The sequence below is a fragment of the Mytilus edulis genome, unplaced genomic scaffold (assembly GCF_963676685.1).
Source record: "Mytilus edulis unplaced genomic scaffold, xbMytEdul2.2 SCAFFOLD_100, whole genome shotgun sequence".
Taxonomy (NCBI): domain Eukaryota; kingdom Metazoa; phylum Mollusca; class Bivalvia; order Mytilida; family Mytilidae; genus Mytilus; species Mytilus edulis.
The window spans coordinates 89,089-107,380 of NW_027267125.1; the positions used below are offsets into that span (position 1 = coordinate 89,089).

General features: G+C 31.7%; 2 protein-coding genes across 3 annotated transcripts in view; one reads left to right on the plus strand and one right to left on the minus strand.

The window, feature by feature from the left end:
* Positions 1-409: 409 nt before the first annotated feature.
* Positions 410-18,292, plus strand: part of LOC139504916 (nucleoside diphosphate-linked moiety X motif 17-like) — a 39,883-nt gene continuing 22,000 nt past the window's right edge. For both annotated transcript variants that reach the window (XM_071294798.1, XM_071294797.1), the window contains exons 1-7: positions 410-571; positions 6,892-7,014; positions 7,483-7,666; positions 9,234-9,259; positions 14,121-14,222; positions 16,264-16,505; positions 17,788-17,943. In XM_071294798.1, the coding sequence (XP_071150899.1) occupies positions 491-571; positions 6,892-7,014; positions 7,483-7,666; positions 9,234-9,259; positions 14,121-14,222; positions 16,264-16,505; positions 17,788-17,941 (912 nt within the window). In that variant the 5' untranslated portion in view covers positions 410-490 and the 3' untranslated portion in view covers positions 17,942-17,943. The remainder of the gene's footprint in view (positions 572-6,891; positions 7,015-7,482; positions 7,667-9,233; positions 9,260-14,120; positions 14,223-16,263; positions 16,506-17,787; positions 17,944-18,292) is intronic.
* LOC139504917 (uncharacterized) lies at positions 10,641-12,203 on the minus strand. The gene is made up of 2 exons (XM_071294802.1): positions 11,799-12,203; positions 10,641-11,434 (listed from the first exon to the last, which is right to left on the minus strand). The coding sequence occupies exons 1-2, from the start codon at positions 12,145-12,147 to the stop codon at positions 10,641-10,643; spliced, it is 1,143 nt and encodes a 380-aa protein (XP_071150903.1). The 5' UTR covers positions 12,148-12,203.

Consider the following 18,292-nt stretch of genomic DNA (forward strand, 5'->3'; position numbering starts at 1 on the left):
AGCCCATACATGACTGAATTATTACAGTAATCCTTCTAGCAAAATACGCATGCCGGGCTATGACATTGAAATGCCCCCAAAAAATCATGTTGAAATGATTTAAAGGATGGTCACCTAGGTTTGTGTGGGTGTTTGCCTGTATTTGTCTCAAATCATATGTTTTCAATGACTTCGGAATCTTGAAATGAGTCATTTTAATTTATATTTTACTAATTGGTTGACATTTCTAGAAGAGGAAACAAATACAAGCTTCCAGTAAAATATAGTCAATAGGTCAATATGTTTGCTGAGAAAATATTAAATTTGAAAAAAGTGTATTTTCATACCCAGTAATTGCTGCAGTATAACTTAACATTTTACGGATTCTCTTCATCGATAGTCCGTTACCGATATTTCCATTCCCGCGGTACTAACAAGGGACATAACTTTATTGTTTTGGAAACTTTGGTCTCACCACACGATTTGGGAGTTGATTTGTACGTGAATACTTATGGCATCTTCAAAAAGAATACTCGTTCATGTTCAGAGAAAAGGAATAGACAACAAACCATGTATTGCCAGATTCACACAGGTTTAATGATTATCTCAATTTACAAATAATGAAATATATACATTTTTTTGTAGATTAGGCCAAATAAAAATATATGTGTGGTTCCAGTAACCCTACCGTCCCTAATTTTTCAGCTTAAAAATAGCCTACCCTAAAGATTTTATTGTCATTTTTCATTAAGCACTGTTAAAGTCAGAATGTTGCTCTCATAGACTCAATGTAAAAAAAAACATAAAATAAAAAAAAAAATCCCTACCTACATGTACATGTACATGTACCTACCCTAACTTTTTTTCAGATGTATCTGGAACCACACATACTTTTTTGTTTGGCCTTAGTTGACTGCACAAGCACTTGTTTTGATCAGAGACATATATATACACATGTGTATATATGTCTCTGTTTTGATAGATAATATATAACCCAAATTAAATGTGTAACAGATTTAAGTTATTACCCGAGCATGTAACCATTTCACCAGTATGTAACTTCAGTGGAGGCCACACAACAAGGTTATTCATATCTGGTACACAATGCCACAGTGTATGTCCTAGGATCCCTAATAACACAATACAAATCCTTGGTATGCCTTATACAGTTATGTTGTTTCATGTTACATGTATATATAGTAAACCCTCTCCTTGTGGAAATACAGAGGAAGCCTTTACCATTGCAGGAAACGAATGTTTGTGGTTACTGCAATAAAACAACACACAAACTTAAGAAACATGTAGATGGTTTCAGTGCATGTATGTCATGTTTTTATCATTACCATTAATCTGCAAAATCCGTTAAAATAATATGTTTGATTAATGGCAATCAAAAAATATGCAAAGCAGATACATGTACATCAGTGTTCTAGCTATAAAGTTTGAACAGGGCGCAGCTCCCACCTTTTTTTTTTATTGACGCCCATGCCTTTTTCTGTCATCCCTCTGGCGCCCTGCCGTTTTAATCGTGGAAAATCAGCAATTTCTGCCTTTAAAATAGCGGTAAAGGAGAAGGTTCATAAAGGGTTAAAATTGGCCCTGATTTTTTTTATGTTTTTTAAATCGGGTAAAAAAATTACAAATTTCACATAGAAATACTTGTGATAATACTAGTAAGACACAAAAATTTCTTCTGGCACTTTCCTTTATTATTTATGGAGCTGTGACCCCTTAAATAAACATAATTTATATTAAAAGGTCAATTTTGGTACTTTTCCCCCATGATTTTAATTGTTTTTGGCTTAATTAACCTTGGCCGCCATCTACGATCCAAAGTTTTTTTATATTGATGAAATCTATATCAAAATTAGAATCTTTAGGTTACAACACATTTTGGATCGTAGGTGGCAGCCAATTTGTTCCTAAAGCTTTTAGGTCTGAAAAATGCACAAAATCATCATATTTTGACAAAATGTCCAAAATAGGCATAGTTTGGAGAATATTTTGTACTCTTATGAAAAGAACTGATGTATTTAGCATTTAGACTTTTAAAATAGACCCATTTAAGAACCAAATTGAGACCTTTTTGGTGTTTTATGATAAAATTGATATTTTAGGCCATTTTGTGCCATAAGTGAACCTTGTCCTTTGTAATTCTTCCATGAACAAGAAGTTCAGCTACCTTTGCAAACTGTCAAATTAAGTAACCCATTAAGTGCATGGCTTCTGACAGCTTTGGTGTCAAACACATTGTAAATTAACTTAGCTTTAGGTCATACATAATCAGGGCCCTAACTCCATTGAGGCAAATGCCTCATGTTAGAAATTTGAAAAAAATGACTGAAACAAAAAATTATCTTAATATCAAATTATTTTCTCGGAAAGTGTCTAGCAAGAAGCTTTTAGTTTTCAAAGCTGATAGTCTATTGTTTGTACTTCTATGTCCCGGGTTTGTCTTTTGTTCATTTATTGTCCTACTTTATGACTATAGTCTGAGTGTTGATTTTCATTTGTAAACGTGTGGTTTTGCAATATCAGTGTCTTCCCTGGAAAATTTCTCATGCATGTAGTGTACATGGTTAACTTGCAACGCGGCGCGCATTATGTTGTATGCCCACTGATGTCCAGATATTGTGCAAGAGAATATTTTAAGAATAGGCGATGCTACAAGACACAGAAATAAATAGTCGTTTTCTAATGGAGAATTGAACTTGATATCATGCATGCAAAGAATACAAAACTGGCTTTTTTTTTTGTAGATAAAACTAGATAGATGACATGGTTTAAATTAAAGTAAGGTCACCAATTTCCCTATATCAAATAATTTGAAAAAAAAACAATAATGTATTGCTATATGACCTTTAACATTGAAGGGTTAAACTTGCATTCAGTCATGTTCAGACCCTTTAACAGAAAATAAAGAAATATGGAGTAAATGTGCACGAAACCTAATCACACACAAAGTCCATGCATTGAAAAATTATTAATGTTCAATGGTCAAAGTTGCTGGAGGGTTCTTCAACAATAAAAGAATCTTTAATACCAAGATGGTCCCTAGTGTCGACTTAAGCAGTACTAGTACTTAAAGTATAACACTGCACTGTCACTATATTTAAATCTAGTCATAAAAAAATCACCAAAGTCTAAGCACAATACAAGACAAGAACAGACAGAAAGACTTATCCTACATATCAGTCTTTTAATGTTGTCCGTGAAACGTAAAAGTCTTAAATTATAATAAATCTATGTTTTTACTTTGAGACCAGAATTTTGTGGAGAAAAAATAGCTAAAAATTAATTGTGTTTCAATGTCAGAAAGAATCTGGGAAACGCTCAGAATGCATGATTTTGCGTTATTTTTCCCACACCCCTCGCCAAAATTTGTTTCCCTCACTCTGCTCAGCAAATATATTTTGCCTCACTATTAGGAGAGGCTAATTACAGCCCTGATAATTTGTGTATATCAACAAAATGAGTTACTTCCCCTTATTTATCACCTGTTCACAATATATTTTATATTCCTTAAATTTATGTTTCTTTTCGTAAAAGGATTAAATATAAAATTAATTTAATGCAAATGCATATTAGAATATTAATTTTAATTATTTTCACTTCAATACACTTCAAAACTAAATATTTAAAAAATTATATTTTGCATCTTTACTTCCATTAACTGATCTATAACGTGCAATGAAGTATAAAAAAATCACAATATCTGTTTACATACTTGGTGAGACTGATATTGTAACAGTAACTATATAATATGAAGGAAACAGCTTCCTAAAAGGGTCTCAGCATCATGACCATATATTTATGATGTCAACCATATAAAATTGTGCCAAAAGTATGGAAATATATTACTCCATTTTAACTGAAACTTAAATTTACAAGAATCACTGAATGCATAATAAAAGTTATGTGCTAATTGTAACATAAATTGGAATTTTTCCTTTGATGTTTTAATGAAATAATTTGCTTAAAAAGTGTGGTGAGGGAAAACCATGGTATATTATATGCAAATTGATGTTGTACCATACTTTGCTAATTAAATATGCAACTCAACTAGAATCCAAAGGAAAGAAGGCGGAGCCTAGCTATGGTACAACATACTCATTTTCATGTTATTCCATGGCTGAAGCTCCACTTTTTTTTTAAAAGGTATCCGCCTCTGAAATATTTAGGAAACTGAAAAATGTATTAAAAGGTCAAGATCTTCATTTGTTTTCATTTTATAACATAAAGAAATAAATTATGTGTACCACATCTTAAGAAACCTTTTTCAAACTATATAGGATTGTTACGAGTTCCCTTAATTTTGGAACAAAATACTGAATGTTTCTTCTTTCAGTTTTGAAAAAAATTAAATGTAATACTATCATTTCTTTTGCGAAAATTAAATGCAATTAAATTACGATTCAAAAAGGGGGGGGGGGGGATTGAAAAAAGAAATAAATATCGGCTACAAAAATCTGTGAAAAAAACATCTGTAAATTATGTCTGAAAGATAAATGATTAATTAAGGATTAACACGATCTTTAAAATAAAATGGAAAAAAAATAAAAATATGAATATATAAAAGGTATTAAGTAAGGTCTATAATTTACTTGATAAATTACAATAATCATCTGTAATAAATCAACAATTTAGATCAGTTCATTTTTTTTTTTTATCAGAAATTGGTTTGAAACAGTTTCAAAATTTTAAAACTTTTAATTATAACCAATATATAAGAAAGAAGATGTGGTATGATTGCATATGAGACAACTATCCACAAAAGACCAAAATGACACAGACATTAACAACTAAAGGTCACCGTACGGCCAATTATAACCAACCATTTTTTATTAATTTATTCCCCATCAATCATTATGTCTATTTTAGTCATTTGAATTTTTATAATATGTGAATATATATTTTTGCTATCAAGAAAAATCTGCATTTCAATAAAATAAGTTTCTTAATTTGTTTAAGTTGAAAAAGTACATTTTCAATGCCCTGTGCTGAAAAAAAAACTTTATAAATTGATCAAAAGGCACTCTATAACTTTTAATCTTCAATGTCATATAACCTATGTTTCAACTAACAAAATGCCCCAAAACAACATTTTAAGATTATTTTTGTTGACACTTAAAGTTCTTAGCTGTTGGTCTAGAACTTATGTCTACAAGAAATTGGTAACATTTACTAGAACAATTTTTGATATGCAATTTTTTTTTTTAAACATTGACCTAAAATGGTTTATTTTGTTATGCGTTTACTTTTCCACATTGGTTAGAGGTATAGGGGAGGGTTGTGATCTCACAAACATGTTTAACCCCGCCGCATTTTTGCGCCTGTCCCAAGTCAGGAGCCTCTGGCCTTTGTTAGTCTTGTATTATTTTAATTTTAGTTTCTTGTGTACAATTTGGAAATTAGTATGGCGTTCATTATCACTGGACTTAGTATATATTTGTTTAGGGGCCAGCTGAAGGACGCCTCCGGGTGCGGGAATTTCTCGCTACATTAAAGACCTGTTGGTGACCATCTGCTGTTGTTTTTTATTTGGTCGGGTTGTTGTCTCTTTGACACATTCCCCATTTCCATTCTCAATTTTTTTTTTTTTATACTTTATTTAAATATTTGGATGGAGAGTTGTCTCATTGGCACTCACACCACATCTTCCTATATCTATATGTTCAAAACAGGCAACATTATTTGGATACCGGTAGAAATAAACTGCTGTTTAAATGAAATTGTGCAAATTCAGAGACCCATATTATTTAATTTGAGCTCATTTTATCTTCATACTGGAAAAACACTTTTATTCCTGCTTGAGACCTGCTGTTCATACAATTTTCACCAATTCTGATTTATTAAGGCTCTGTTGTCCCCACCATACCTTAATTTGAAATTATTGAAACTTAACTCTTCCAATCTTTCCACAGGTGCTATCCAGCACTTAGATTTTCAGTGACCTGAATTAATGTGTAAAATTGACCTTTTTTCAAAGACATTTATACGTAAAATTGCCTTTTTTCTGACTAGCACCCTACCTTTTTCAAATCCCAGCCAGAACACTGTGTAAAAGAGGGACGAAAGATACCAAAGGGACAGTCAAACTCATAAATCTAAAACAAACTGACAACGCCATGGCTAAAAATGAAAAAGACAAACAGAAAAACAATAGTAAAATTGAGAATGGAAATGGGGAATGTGTCAAAGAGACAATAACCCGACCAAATAAAAAACAACAGCAGAGGGTCACCAACAGGTCTTCAATGTAGCGAGAAATTCCCGCACCCGGAGGCGTCCTTCAGCTGGCCCCTAAACAAATATATACTAGTCCAGTGATAATGAACGCCATACTAATTTCCAAATTGTACACAAGAAACTAAAATTAAAATAATACAAGAATAACAAAGGCCAGAGGCTCCTGACTTGGGACAGGCGCAAAAATGCGGCGGGGTTAAACATGTTTGTGAGATCTCAACCCTCCCCCTATACCTCTAACCAATGTAGTAAAGTAAACGCATAACAGTACACATGACACAACATAGAAAACTAAAAAATAAACAACACGAACCCCACCAAAAACTAGGGGTGATCTCAGGTGCTCCGGAAGGGTAAGCAGATCCTGCTCCACATATGGCACCCGTCGTGTTGCTTATGTGATTACAAATCCGGTAAATAGTCTTATTCGGTAGGTCACATTCATGAAAGGGAAGGGGATTGTAGTTACGACGTAAGGAACATATCCGATATCATTTGTGTAACATGTACATTTTGTACATTGAAATAAAAAAAATATCAAAAAGAAAGCTTTATCTTCATGATCTTGGTATACAAAAAACAGGATGTAAAGTTATATGGTGTATTGAGCTTTTAAAGAACAAAATAAATATTGATATAGAATATGTGTTGTTGTTGTTGTAGTGCATAGTTGATTACTTTGAAACTGACAAGACCAAGCTGACCACTCTTCTGTGTCCACTTTTGGTCAACAATCAACTTATAATTACAGACAAATCAGATACTGTCCAACCAGTTAAAATACAGGTAATAAGACTTTAGCATTACATTGTACATTAAAAGGCAAACTCATTTACTTTTGGAAACTATCCAACAACTCATAATTAAAAGAGACAAAAGATACCAAAAGGACAATCTTTTGTATAGCAAAATCTACATTCTAGAAAAACTACATAAAAAATGAAAGACTGAGGTACATTTTACAACAACTCCACTAAAACTAAGGGTGATCAGTTATTAATTCACATGTGGCTAAGGTCATATTGCTTCTTGCAATGATGAATTCAATGACATGTCTCAATCAGGGATGTCTCAATCAGTGAAGATATAAGGAGATTGTGTCTAGGAAATTTAAAAACGGTATAATATATCTGTGGTCATTTGGACACAGCTGATATTCCATAAAGCTCATGTTTAGTGCCACATTTCTTAATGACATACATGTAAGAATAACAATATGAAAATTAACTTGATACCAAATTTTCTATTTTACAGCATCCTTCATTTTGTCCCATCAGAAATTTGTCTCCTTTAGAGGAAAGCAGACTGCCAGATGATACAAAACAGAGAGGAATTGATGTTGGTGCAGCAGTAATCTTAGAGTCAGCTGATGGTCAAATTCTATTGACTCGTAGATCTAAGGCACTGCGAACATTTCCAGGTGTATGGGTTCCTCCAGGTAATGAATTTACGGTAGATCAAAACAAACAAACAAATTTTAAAAATAAAACACATTTATAGATATAAGAAGATATGGTATTAGTGCCAATGAGACAACTCTCCATCCAAGTCACAATTTGTAAAATTGTAAAAGTAAACCATTTTTAGGCCTTATATAGCTGACTATGTGGTATGGGCTTTGCCCATTGTTGAAGGTGGTACATTGACCTCTTGCTGTTAAATTCTGTATCATTTTGGTCTCTTGTGGAGAGTTGTCTCATTGGCAATCATACCCCATTTTTTTTTTTACATTATAGGTCACAGTACTGTCTTCAACATGGAACCATGGCTCACACAGGACAGCACACATGTATGCCATATAGATGTTTTTACACTTGTATGTAAACTTGTCCAGCATTGTCTTGTCTCAACTTGTATGAAGATCCTGTCTTTCAAAAGCACACCTCTGAGTAAAGATAATGGTGTATTTAACACCCACTTAAAAAATATTACCCTATTTATATTCACACATATCACAATTTCAAAAATTTGACCAACGTCATAACTGAAAATTGGTTGTTGCTTGAGGTCATATGGTTACACATTGTTTTAGAAACAGATCTAAGGTCATTCAAATTCAGCTAAATAGTATACCCAAAAATATAATATTTTCCTACTGACAGGCATATTATAATTTTTGACATGTTAGAAATACAAATCTTGGAAATTGGCTAGATTTATGATTCAATAAGATAAATAAGACATATTTATTAACCAAACATGGTGCCCAAAATTTGAGCTATATTTTATACAATCAAATGAATTACAAAATAAAGCACAGAAAATGATTAGAATGATTAAAGTACATTTAAACAAAAAAAAACATGAATACACATTCACACTAAGTAACCTGATTATAAACCAAGTTATTGACAAAACATAAAGTTATTTTGGGTGCCACTGTGACCTGGAGAAATTACATAATTTTTATAGTTCTAGGTCTATGGGAGACAACTCCTGATCGATTTTATGATATATATAATTTTGTTTTTCTACTTTTTTTTCAAACAACAATGATGTTTTCAAATGTATTGTATTTAAAGAAGGGAAATAAAGTTTACTGAGTAGTGACATTTGACAATTCAATGAATTTGATTAAAAACTTTGTTCTAAAATGTGTACAAAATATGAAACAACAAAGATGTGAGATAATAAGTTTTATGAGATTGCCATCTACTGACACAAAAAATGATATCTACTTAATTTCTTATTTACAAGAATGTTTTAGTAAGCCTTTTTGCATCAATTTTATTTCAAAGAAACACCAGAATCAACAATAGGACAGGATATAAAAAGATGACATTACTGAAAAGAATTGAACCCTGAAATCTTAAAATTTTGACTATAAACCCCTTGAACGTATAAAACAATGCAGTTTAAGAGAAATATTTTAGTTATTGCTAGGATCCTTCAATTATTCTGATGTATTAACTATGAAAATAACATTCATATAGCAACATCATAAATAGTGTTTGAGCAACAAGATCTACATTGTTTGACTAAATTCTACCCTATTTTTTTTCCAGGAGGACATATAGAAGTGAATGAAACTGTGAGTTACATTTAATTTAGTATAACATAGAAATAAAGAGTCGTTTATTTTTTATTTGATACATTCTTTTATAATGATTATGAAATAATGAAGTCCTTCCACTAGTCTGAAGTTTTAACTGTCTAGATTTTGTCTTTTTTACCATTGGTCCATCTTTCACCACAACATTTTCAACAATAACTGATAGTGATAACTAGACCTCTATCAATTTTGGGGTCAATTGGCCATGGTCAAGGTCATGGCAGATATTAATAGACTGAAATTTTGGCTTTATTTAAAACTCCACATGTTAGAATTATCCTTAGAATCATACAAATAACTTTTACCATATATATAAATAACTGTCTTTTGTATTGCTGTATGTAACAATTATTTACCCATTGACATTTAGGTCACTATCAAAGATCAAGTTTACAGTAGCAGATGATAGACAGAAATTGGGGCTGAAAGGTGTTTTTTTTTTCTTCCTTTTGAACAATAATTTATGTCTAACCTTTACAAAACTTAGAATGAGATAGACCCTATTGATTTTTAGTAAGTAGGTTAAAAATTGATAAAATTTTGGAAAAGGTTTTGATTCTGGACAATTGGTTCATTCTCATTTATCCAACTTTTTAAAAATATAAGTAGTACAGGTAAAAAAAAAGTTGGATAGATGAGATCAAAGGTAATCAAGATTAGAACAAAGGGTTTTCCAAGTAGTTTGGTTGAATGAAAGGTGAAAAATAAGACTGAAAATTATACCGTGATTAAATTTTCTGTAGTATTATTTAGCATAGCATGTTAAAATGTGCAACTGACATTTAGTTAATGTAATGTAAATCATTTGAAAGTATTTTAAAGTTATTTAACCGTTAACTAAAATGTGAATTGGATAGAAAAATATCAGTTGTACTTTTATTCATGAAGGGATTTGTCAATGAGATGGAGCTTTTTTTGTGTATTAGATCCTCTTCGTTCATTTTTTTCTGTTCTTCTGTTCACAAGATCCAAATAGGACAAAATATAAGTTGAATATGTTTTACTACACAAAGACTCAACAGAACAAAATCTCACAAAACATATATGCATACATATATATAAAAAAAGCAAAAGCAATTCCAGAACAAAGATTATAAAATACTGGCACAGTAATATCAACCGCACACCGTGACTAAATGAATGTTCAGTAGATTCACACAACATATAATGGCATTAAAGAAATGTCCACTATAGATACACACATCATAATTTTTTTTTTATTAAAAGGTTAACAAACGTAGCACAGAAATATTCATAGCACCCTAATGGAATGTTCATTTGATCTTCATCAGAGTTTAAGTAGGTGGGATACTGCATCAGTGTAGTCATTTACGTTGATCTGTCCTTGCGTAGTCTCTCCTTAAGTTGGGTCAGTCTGTTGTCTATGTTGCGGTACTTTAACTTGCGAGTCTTGCGTTTCCCCCCTGCGGCGAATTTCTGTTGCAGCCTGTGTATTCCTAAGCTTCTGCATGATGAGGAATAGGTTAGGATGAGCCTTGTTTAACTGGTTGTTGAGTTTGTGGTGCCAGCCTTCCAAATGATTTGTTGTCCTTGGTCCTACGGTAGAGAAGTGGTTCCATCGTTCTGGTTCTCTTTCAACCCACTGTTCTGTGACGTAGTCATTAAAGCTGGTTACGTGTGCATCTTCGGTCTGATAGTTATTCAGTGCGTAGAACCATACTTCTTCAAATTGGCGAGGAGGAACCAAAGGAAGTGCTGATGCTCGTCGTACGTGTTGATGAAGTAATGGATCGTTTTTACAGATGCGCTGGCAGAAGTGGAATAAACAGCCTTTGATACTGGCAGTAGGAAAGACTGTTTCTGCTGCATTACAGGCTGCTGATTCAAAGTCCATGAATATTCTGATTGGGTTGATTGGTGTGTTGTTGTCTGCTCCACTTGCTTTAAGAATTGCAAACAAACGTTGGTAGGTAGTCTGACATTTATCAGGCAGGAAAGCGAATATTAATGGGTACATCTCTTCTTCAATGAGTGCATGTATTGTGTAAAGCTGCTTAAAAAGTACTGGACTAGCGTAAAAAGTTCCATCGGCAAATATAGTATTGGCTTGGCTGAGGTGTCGAAGGTTGTCTGAAGTACCAAAAACTAGTATTTTGTTGATGTCACCATCCTCTGAAAGTACAAAGTTTTGTCCTGAAAATATAAAAAAGAAAATAATTATTACAAATAATTAAAGCAACAAAATCATGAATATCAATATCTATAAATAATCATTATCAATATTTATCTAGTTATTTTCATATCTTATGTTGTACTTTTGTTGCATATTTTATCATAAAAAATCAAATTCTATTTTATTCATAGGAAAAACATAAAATGAACGAAAAGTCTTGGTTTTAAAAGCTTTTCAGAGCTTATGTTTGAAATTATGTTGCTTATACCGACTTTAAATAAAGCTATGTCTTATATGTTATGTCTGGATGTAGAGTTACAAAAACAATGTATCTCATTGGCAATCATACAACACCTTATTTGTATATTAATATTTGATCATTACCTGTTGAAGTTTCTCTCCATTCTCCTTGTAAGTCAATGTCTTGTCTGGTGGCGGGCTGCCTAGGTAGTTCAGTATTGCGTTGACGATATAGTGAGGATTTACAGGCTGTAAAGGTTGGTATCTTTTCTACAATCTGCCTGATGTCTTCGTCCCATTCCCTGCACTGGAACTGTATTATTTCACTGTCATAGAGTGTTGGTAAAGGGTCTAGGCAGGAGCGTGCTTTCTCTGATAAGTGTGACAGGAATTGCTTGGCTTTGATATCAGCATGTGATGGTGGATGGTTGTGGTCTCTTGGAAATCTGGTAACTAGATTATCTGTGGTGTTGACGGTGCCAGCGCAGTCCATTTCTGTACATTTTCAGTATACAAGTTCTCCATCTCTTCCCTGTTTTCTGGTCTTAACACAATCTGTAGCCTGCAACTGCTAGGTAGTGACCTCTGGCATGAGGAATTAGTTGAACTCTTACTTGTGCATTTGCCATTTGTGCAATAATGAAATTTCGGATTAAATGGCTATATATACTAGTATATATATACTAGCCATGAGCTTAACTAAGAAATATTCTTTATAAGAATATCTAGTTCATTCATTCATTCATTCATTCACATGTTTTGGAAAGATTGCTGAGTACTGTTACATAGTTTTAATTTTTAACACTTGGAGATATGTGATTGGGTTGTGAAAAATGTTTAGATTTTTGCATTGATGAGCAAATATGCTGAACTAAAACAATGATTAATTTGGTAATCACTTTGAATCAGCACAACAAAAGTTAACAGGTCTAAAAAAGTAATAAACACATCATATTTACTCAATAAAATGTTAATATAAAATTATTATTGATTTGTGGGTTTCTTCTGTATAAAAGATGAAACATTTATTCATTATTCAAATATACTGAATTTTATATGAAATATACTAAATTTTATTCAAAATATGCTAAATTTTATTCAAAATATACTAAATTTTATTCAAAATATACTTAATTTTATTCAAAATATACTAAATTTTATTCAAAAATAAAATATAACAAGTTTACTATAGCCTATTTATGTATATATTTTATAAATAATATAAAAACATACAGGAACAAATTTACTGTCAAATTTTAGAAAAAACACCTTATAATTACTAAACAAACAACTCAATAATTAACAAAAATAAAAGTTGGCTGAATGCCTTATTTTAAAAAGTTGGATAAATGAGAAGACACCGGACAATTTATGCTATAAATTCGATCTTTAACTATAGCTATCTTTGGTTGATACAATGTATAAACGCACCTTTGGTGTGATAACCCATATCGATTTTCAGGTCAACAGAAAAGGTTTACATAGCTGCCATATCATAAATAGGCTGAAATATGATACAAGAGAATTATTTTCCACCATTTGATGTAAATTGTTGACAAACTTTACAGTATTCATTGTAGCACACAGAAGTTTTTATTCATCAATAGAAATATTTTTTAACTGTTCTAAAAATGATAACAAATAAGCTCAAACTTTCAGTGTTAGTCTTGGGCTTACCATGGTTTGTTTTTAAGACGACAACAAGACTTTCAGATCAAATTTATTTATTTATAGTGTGTTAATTTACGTTGTTTGATTGAGTTAAGCCTTCCAATTGATATTTTATCATGTGGTTTTCTATGTTATGATGTTATGCTATTGTTTCAGAAAAAGGAAGAAGGTTTGGTACCATTAAAATGTTTAATCCAGCTGCAGATGTTTGCACCTGTCCTAAGTCAGGAATCTGATGTACAGTAGTTGTTGTTTGTTTATGTAATTTATACGTGTTTCTCGTTTTTTATATAGATTAGACCGTTGGTTTTCCCGTTTGAATGGTTTTACACTAGTAATTTTGGGGCCCTTCATAGCTTTTTGTTCGGTGTGAACCAAGGCTCCATGTTGAAGGCCGTACATTAACCTATAATGGTTTACTTTTATAAATTGTTATTTGGATGGAGAGTTGTCTCATTCGCACTCATACCACATCTTCTTATATCTATTAAATTTTTAACCAAAGCTCCAATATTACTGTAAGGTCAGAACTTCAGAAACCACTAAGAATAATTTATTTGGTGTTTCATAATAAATTTTGTACTTCCAAGAACTTTTTAGCCCTAAAAAGAAAATAAAACTTTTTTTTTTATTTAATGTTTTCCTATGTCTGTCAAAAGTCTACTTTAAAAAAAAAAAAAAACTATGCATACAAATTGTGTTGTTATTTTGATTATAATTTCTACATAGCTTTGTTTACAAAGCAAAATGAGCATTACACAGATAAATGCATTTTTCCTTTTTCTGTTTTTACAGTTGATAGAAGCAGGCTTAAGAGAACTAGAAGAAGAAACAGGCTTACATATTTTACCATCACAATGTATAGATCAACAAGTAGATATTCTGGCTTTATGGGAGGTATGTAAAAAGTTATACTGTCTTCAAAACTCATTATGGTTATGGTAGATGGAGGGTCTCAATTGAAAAGGTAGAATTTGTTCACACTTGAAATTACACAAAATGAAATGATGCTTTCTTTCAAGCCAAAACTTGTGCTAAATGGTCTGATTTTGTAAATGGGTTATAGATGGAAAAAGAGTTGTTTTTTTATCAATAGATTGAACACTAAACAGTCTAATTTAAAAAAAAAATAAAACACAAGAAGATAGCCTTTATAAGGTGCTTTTAGAATATAAAAATAAGAGTTTGATTTTATTTAGAAACAAAATATGCAAAGTTTTTAAACTTAACTATCTGAGTTGTCTCTCTTATTTTAAAATTTTGCATAGTATAAAATTAGAAAAAAAAAAAAGTTTTATATTAGTTGTAACTAGAATGACAGAATTGATTAAGATTGATTTAGGATGGTTTAAGATGTATTAATGTCCCCAGTAATCTGTTGTGATGTGATTATTGCAATGATGTTTACAGTCTGATTTAAATCAAACCTCTCATTGCTACCATTTTTGGGTGAAGATTGCATGAAATGTAGTCAAAACTCTATGGTACTTATTTGATATCTATACACATGTACTTCTTTTGATAATTTAAAGAAAAAAGTGCATTGGATTATAAATATAAGGAAACGGCATAATTTTAATGTATCAAAATTTCATTCACTAAAACTGATGTGTAAATAGTTATCAGGCTTATGATTTAATACGCCAGATGCAGATTTCGTCCACATAAGACTCATAAGTGATGCTCAAATCAGAAAAGTTATAAAGCCAAACAAGTACAAAGTTGAAGAGCAATGAGGACCCAAAATTCCAAAAAAACAGAAGTAAGAAATCGTTTACCTTATTTCAATCTAAATTAATGATATGTTTTATTTTTGATATTTATGTCATAATATAACAGGTGATTGAATTACTATACTTGTGCAGAAAACATTTTTTGATTGAAAATTGTATAAGTAAAACATGGTATATGAATTTGTTAATAAAAAAAAGGTTTATCAATAAAATATACAACCCTGAACAAAGGAAGATAACTCAACTCAAACTTTTGAATTACCTAACAAAATACAATTTAATGTTTTGTTTAAAGTTCACAAAATTGCAAAATGAAGGCAATCTTTACCCATTAGTGCTCACAAGCACCTTGATTTTATATGTCGCTTATGTAGATACAGGATAGTTATGATTTAAGTAATTTAAGATGGAATTAAATTATTGTCCTACAGCTCAATTGTTCAAGGGCTTCAAGTATTTGGATAGTATTACATCTTCCATCCTTAAAAATAATATCTTAATTTTATAATAGATACCAACATAATACAGGACTAAGACCCATCAATTTTTAAAAGGGGGTCAAACCATATGTCCCTAATCAAGAACATTGATTGTCATAATTAGAGGGAGTTCCTACCTGGATCTGCCAATGTAAGAAAAATATTTTTTTACACTTACTGTATACAGCACTTTGAGGTAAATTTCGCATGATCAGCTATGGAACAGATTGATTTTAAACAAGTTTGAAACTATTGTAATATATTTTTTACTATTAAAATCAAAAAACACAAAATAAAGAATAAGGAAAGTTGTCCTTATTTCTTATAGTGCCTTAGGGCATAAAAAATAAACATATGGTTGTTAATACGATTAGCTTTTCATTCTTTTTATGCCCCACCTACGATAGTAGAGGGGCATTATGTTTTCTGGTCTGTGCGTCCGTTCGTTCGTTCGTCCGTCTGTCCCGCTTCAGGTTAAAGTTTTTGGTCGAGGTAGTTTTTGATGAAGTTGAAGTCCAATCGACTTCAAACTTGGTACACATGTTCCCTATGATATGATCTTTCTAATTTTAATGCCAAATTAGAGATTTTACCCCAATTTCACGGTCCACTGAACATAGAAAATGATAGTGCGAGTGGGGCATTCGTGTACTGAGGACACATTCTTGTTATATCCTAAATAGTGGACAACTAGTGTTTTACTAAACCACAAAATCTGTTTTGTAGTCAGTATTCCCAACAAAGTTAACCCTGGGACAGCCAAAAAGACATCATATTGTCCTATACCTCCATGCTAAGTTGATTTCAAATCTGACATCAGAAAAACTCAATCAGCAAATAAAATTATGTCCAAAAGAAGTAGGTGCTTGTGTATGGTTGGATGTACCACTTGTGGAGGCAATAGTATCAGCATGTGAGGAAACAGCTAAAAACCCAGCAGTAGGATCTCATATAACTACAGAAATCAAGTAAGTTTACTAATTTAAAAATATCTTTTTGCATATAGAGTTTGGTCAAATCTCACAACATGCAAATTTATAATGTTAAATTCTCTCTTATTGTTAGTAATAGGATAACTATATTTGATAGGTACGTATCTTGAAGGTCCTCATGCCCATCAGACAGTTTTAACTTGACCATGACCTCATTTCATAGATCAGTAAACAAGATTAAGTTTTGGTCAAGACCATATCTCAGTTACTATAAGCAATAGGTGTAGTATATTTGGTGTATGGAAGGACTGTAAGGTGTACATGTCCAACTGGCAGGTGTCATCTGACCTTGACATCATTTTCATGGTTCAGTGGTTATAGTTAAGTTATTGTGTTTTGGTCTGTTTTTCCTATACTGTATGCAATAGGTCTACTATATTTGGTGTATGGAATGATTGTAAGGTGTTTATGTCTAGCTGGTAGGTTTCATCTGATCTTGACCTCATTTTCATGGTTCAGTGGTTTTAGTTAAGTTTTTGTGTTTTGGTCTGTTTTTCTTATACTGTATGCAATAGGTCAACTATATTTGGTGCATGGAAATATTTTATGATCTATATGTCAGTCGTGCTGGTTTCATTTGACCTTGACCTCATTTTCAAGATTCATTGCACACTGTTAAGTTTTTGTGTTTTTGTGTTTTTCTCAAACTATAAGCAATAGGTCAACTATATTTGTTAAATGGAAGAATTGTTAGCTGTACATCCCTGCCTGGCAATTGGTTTATCTGACCTTGACCTCATTTTCATGGTTTATTGGTCAATGTTTAGTTTCCTTGTTAAATGTTAAGTTTATGTGACACTTCTAATAAAGCTTTATATTTTATAATAGGACTATCAACATATCAATGATTATTAAAGAAGGCAGACATTTCATGTGTGCCCTCTCGTTTCATATTTTTCATGTCTGAGCCTTTTATAGCAGACAATAGGGTATGAGTTTTTCTCATTGTTGAATGCCAAACAGTTGCCTGTAATTGCTAACATCCACTTCATTTGAACTTTTGTCGATAAGTAAATATGAATATGTTTGTTAAAAGCTGTTTTAGGCATCCCCAGCATAAGTGTAGAAAATGCAATCTGAGGAATACTTCATATGCCATTAAAACTAGGTGAAATGCTTTTGTTTATAAGTTGGTTCACATACAAACATAATTGATTGTTATGAATAAAAAAAGAAAAGCCATATCAGCATTCTGCTCTACCTTGCATTTAGATCAAAATATATCAAATGAAATTTATATATAAGTTTTATTTTTCAGAGGTTTCATTATAAATGAAAAAGAGAAGCAAGAGGAGGCAATGCTACCTACACTGCCACTTATGACAGTTGCTGGTGACTTTTCAGATTCAGAGAGGGTCAGCACAGGGACCAAGTTTGCACTAGAAGAATGGCTTTCTATAAGGAAATTATGATGGTAATTATACAAAATGTATTTTGCAAAGATGTTAATGTGTGTAAAATATCTTTTTGTGATATATATATATATTTTCTGACCAAAAAATATGTGTGAAATGGCTATTTAAGGTCGTCAAATTTAAAATTTTGTCATGTTAATAATGATATCATAGTTACATCAACATTGACCACTCTGGTCTTATAATAAGTGTCCAGATTGTATTAACCTATCCATTTATCAATAAAATAAACATAATTGTGATAATCTGTTTATTGCTATTTTACCTATGACAACGTAGTCAATTTTTTTGTCAATTTCATTAGCAATGCCACATGTCTCTTTAATTTCTAGCAATAATTTTCCATCT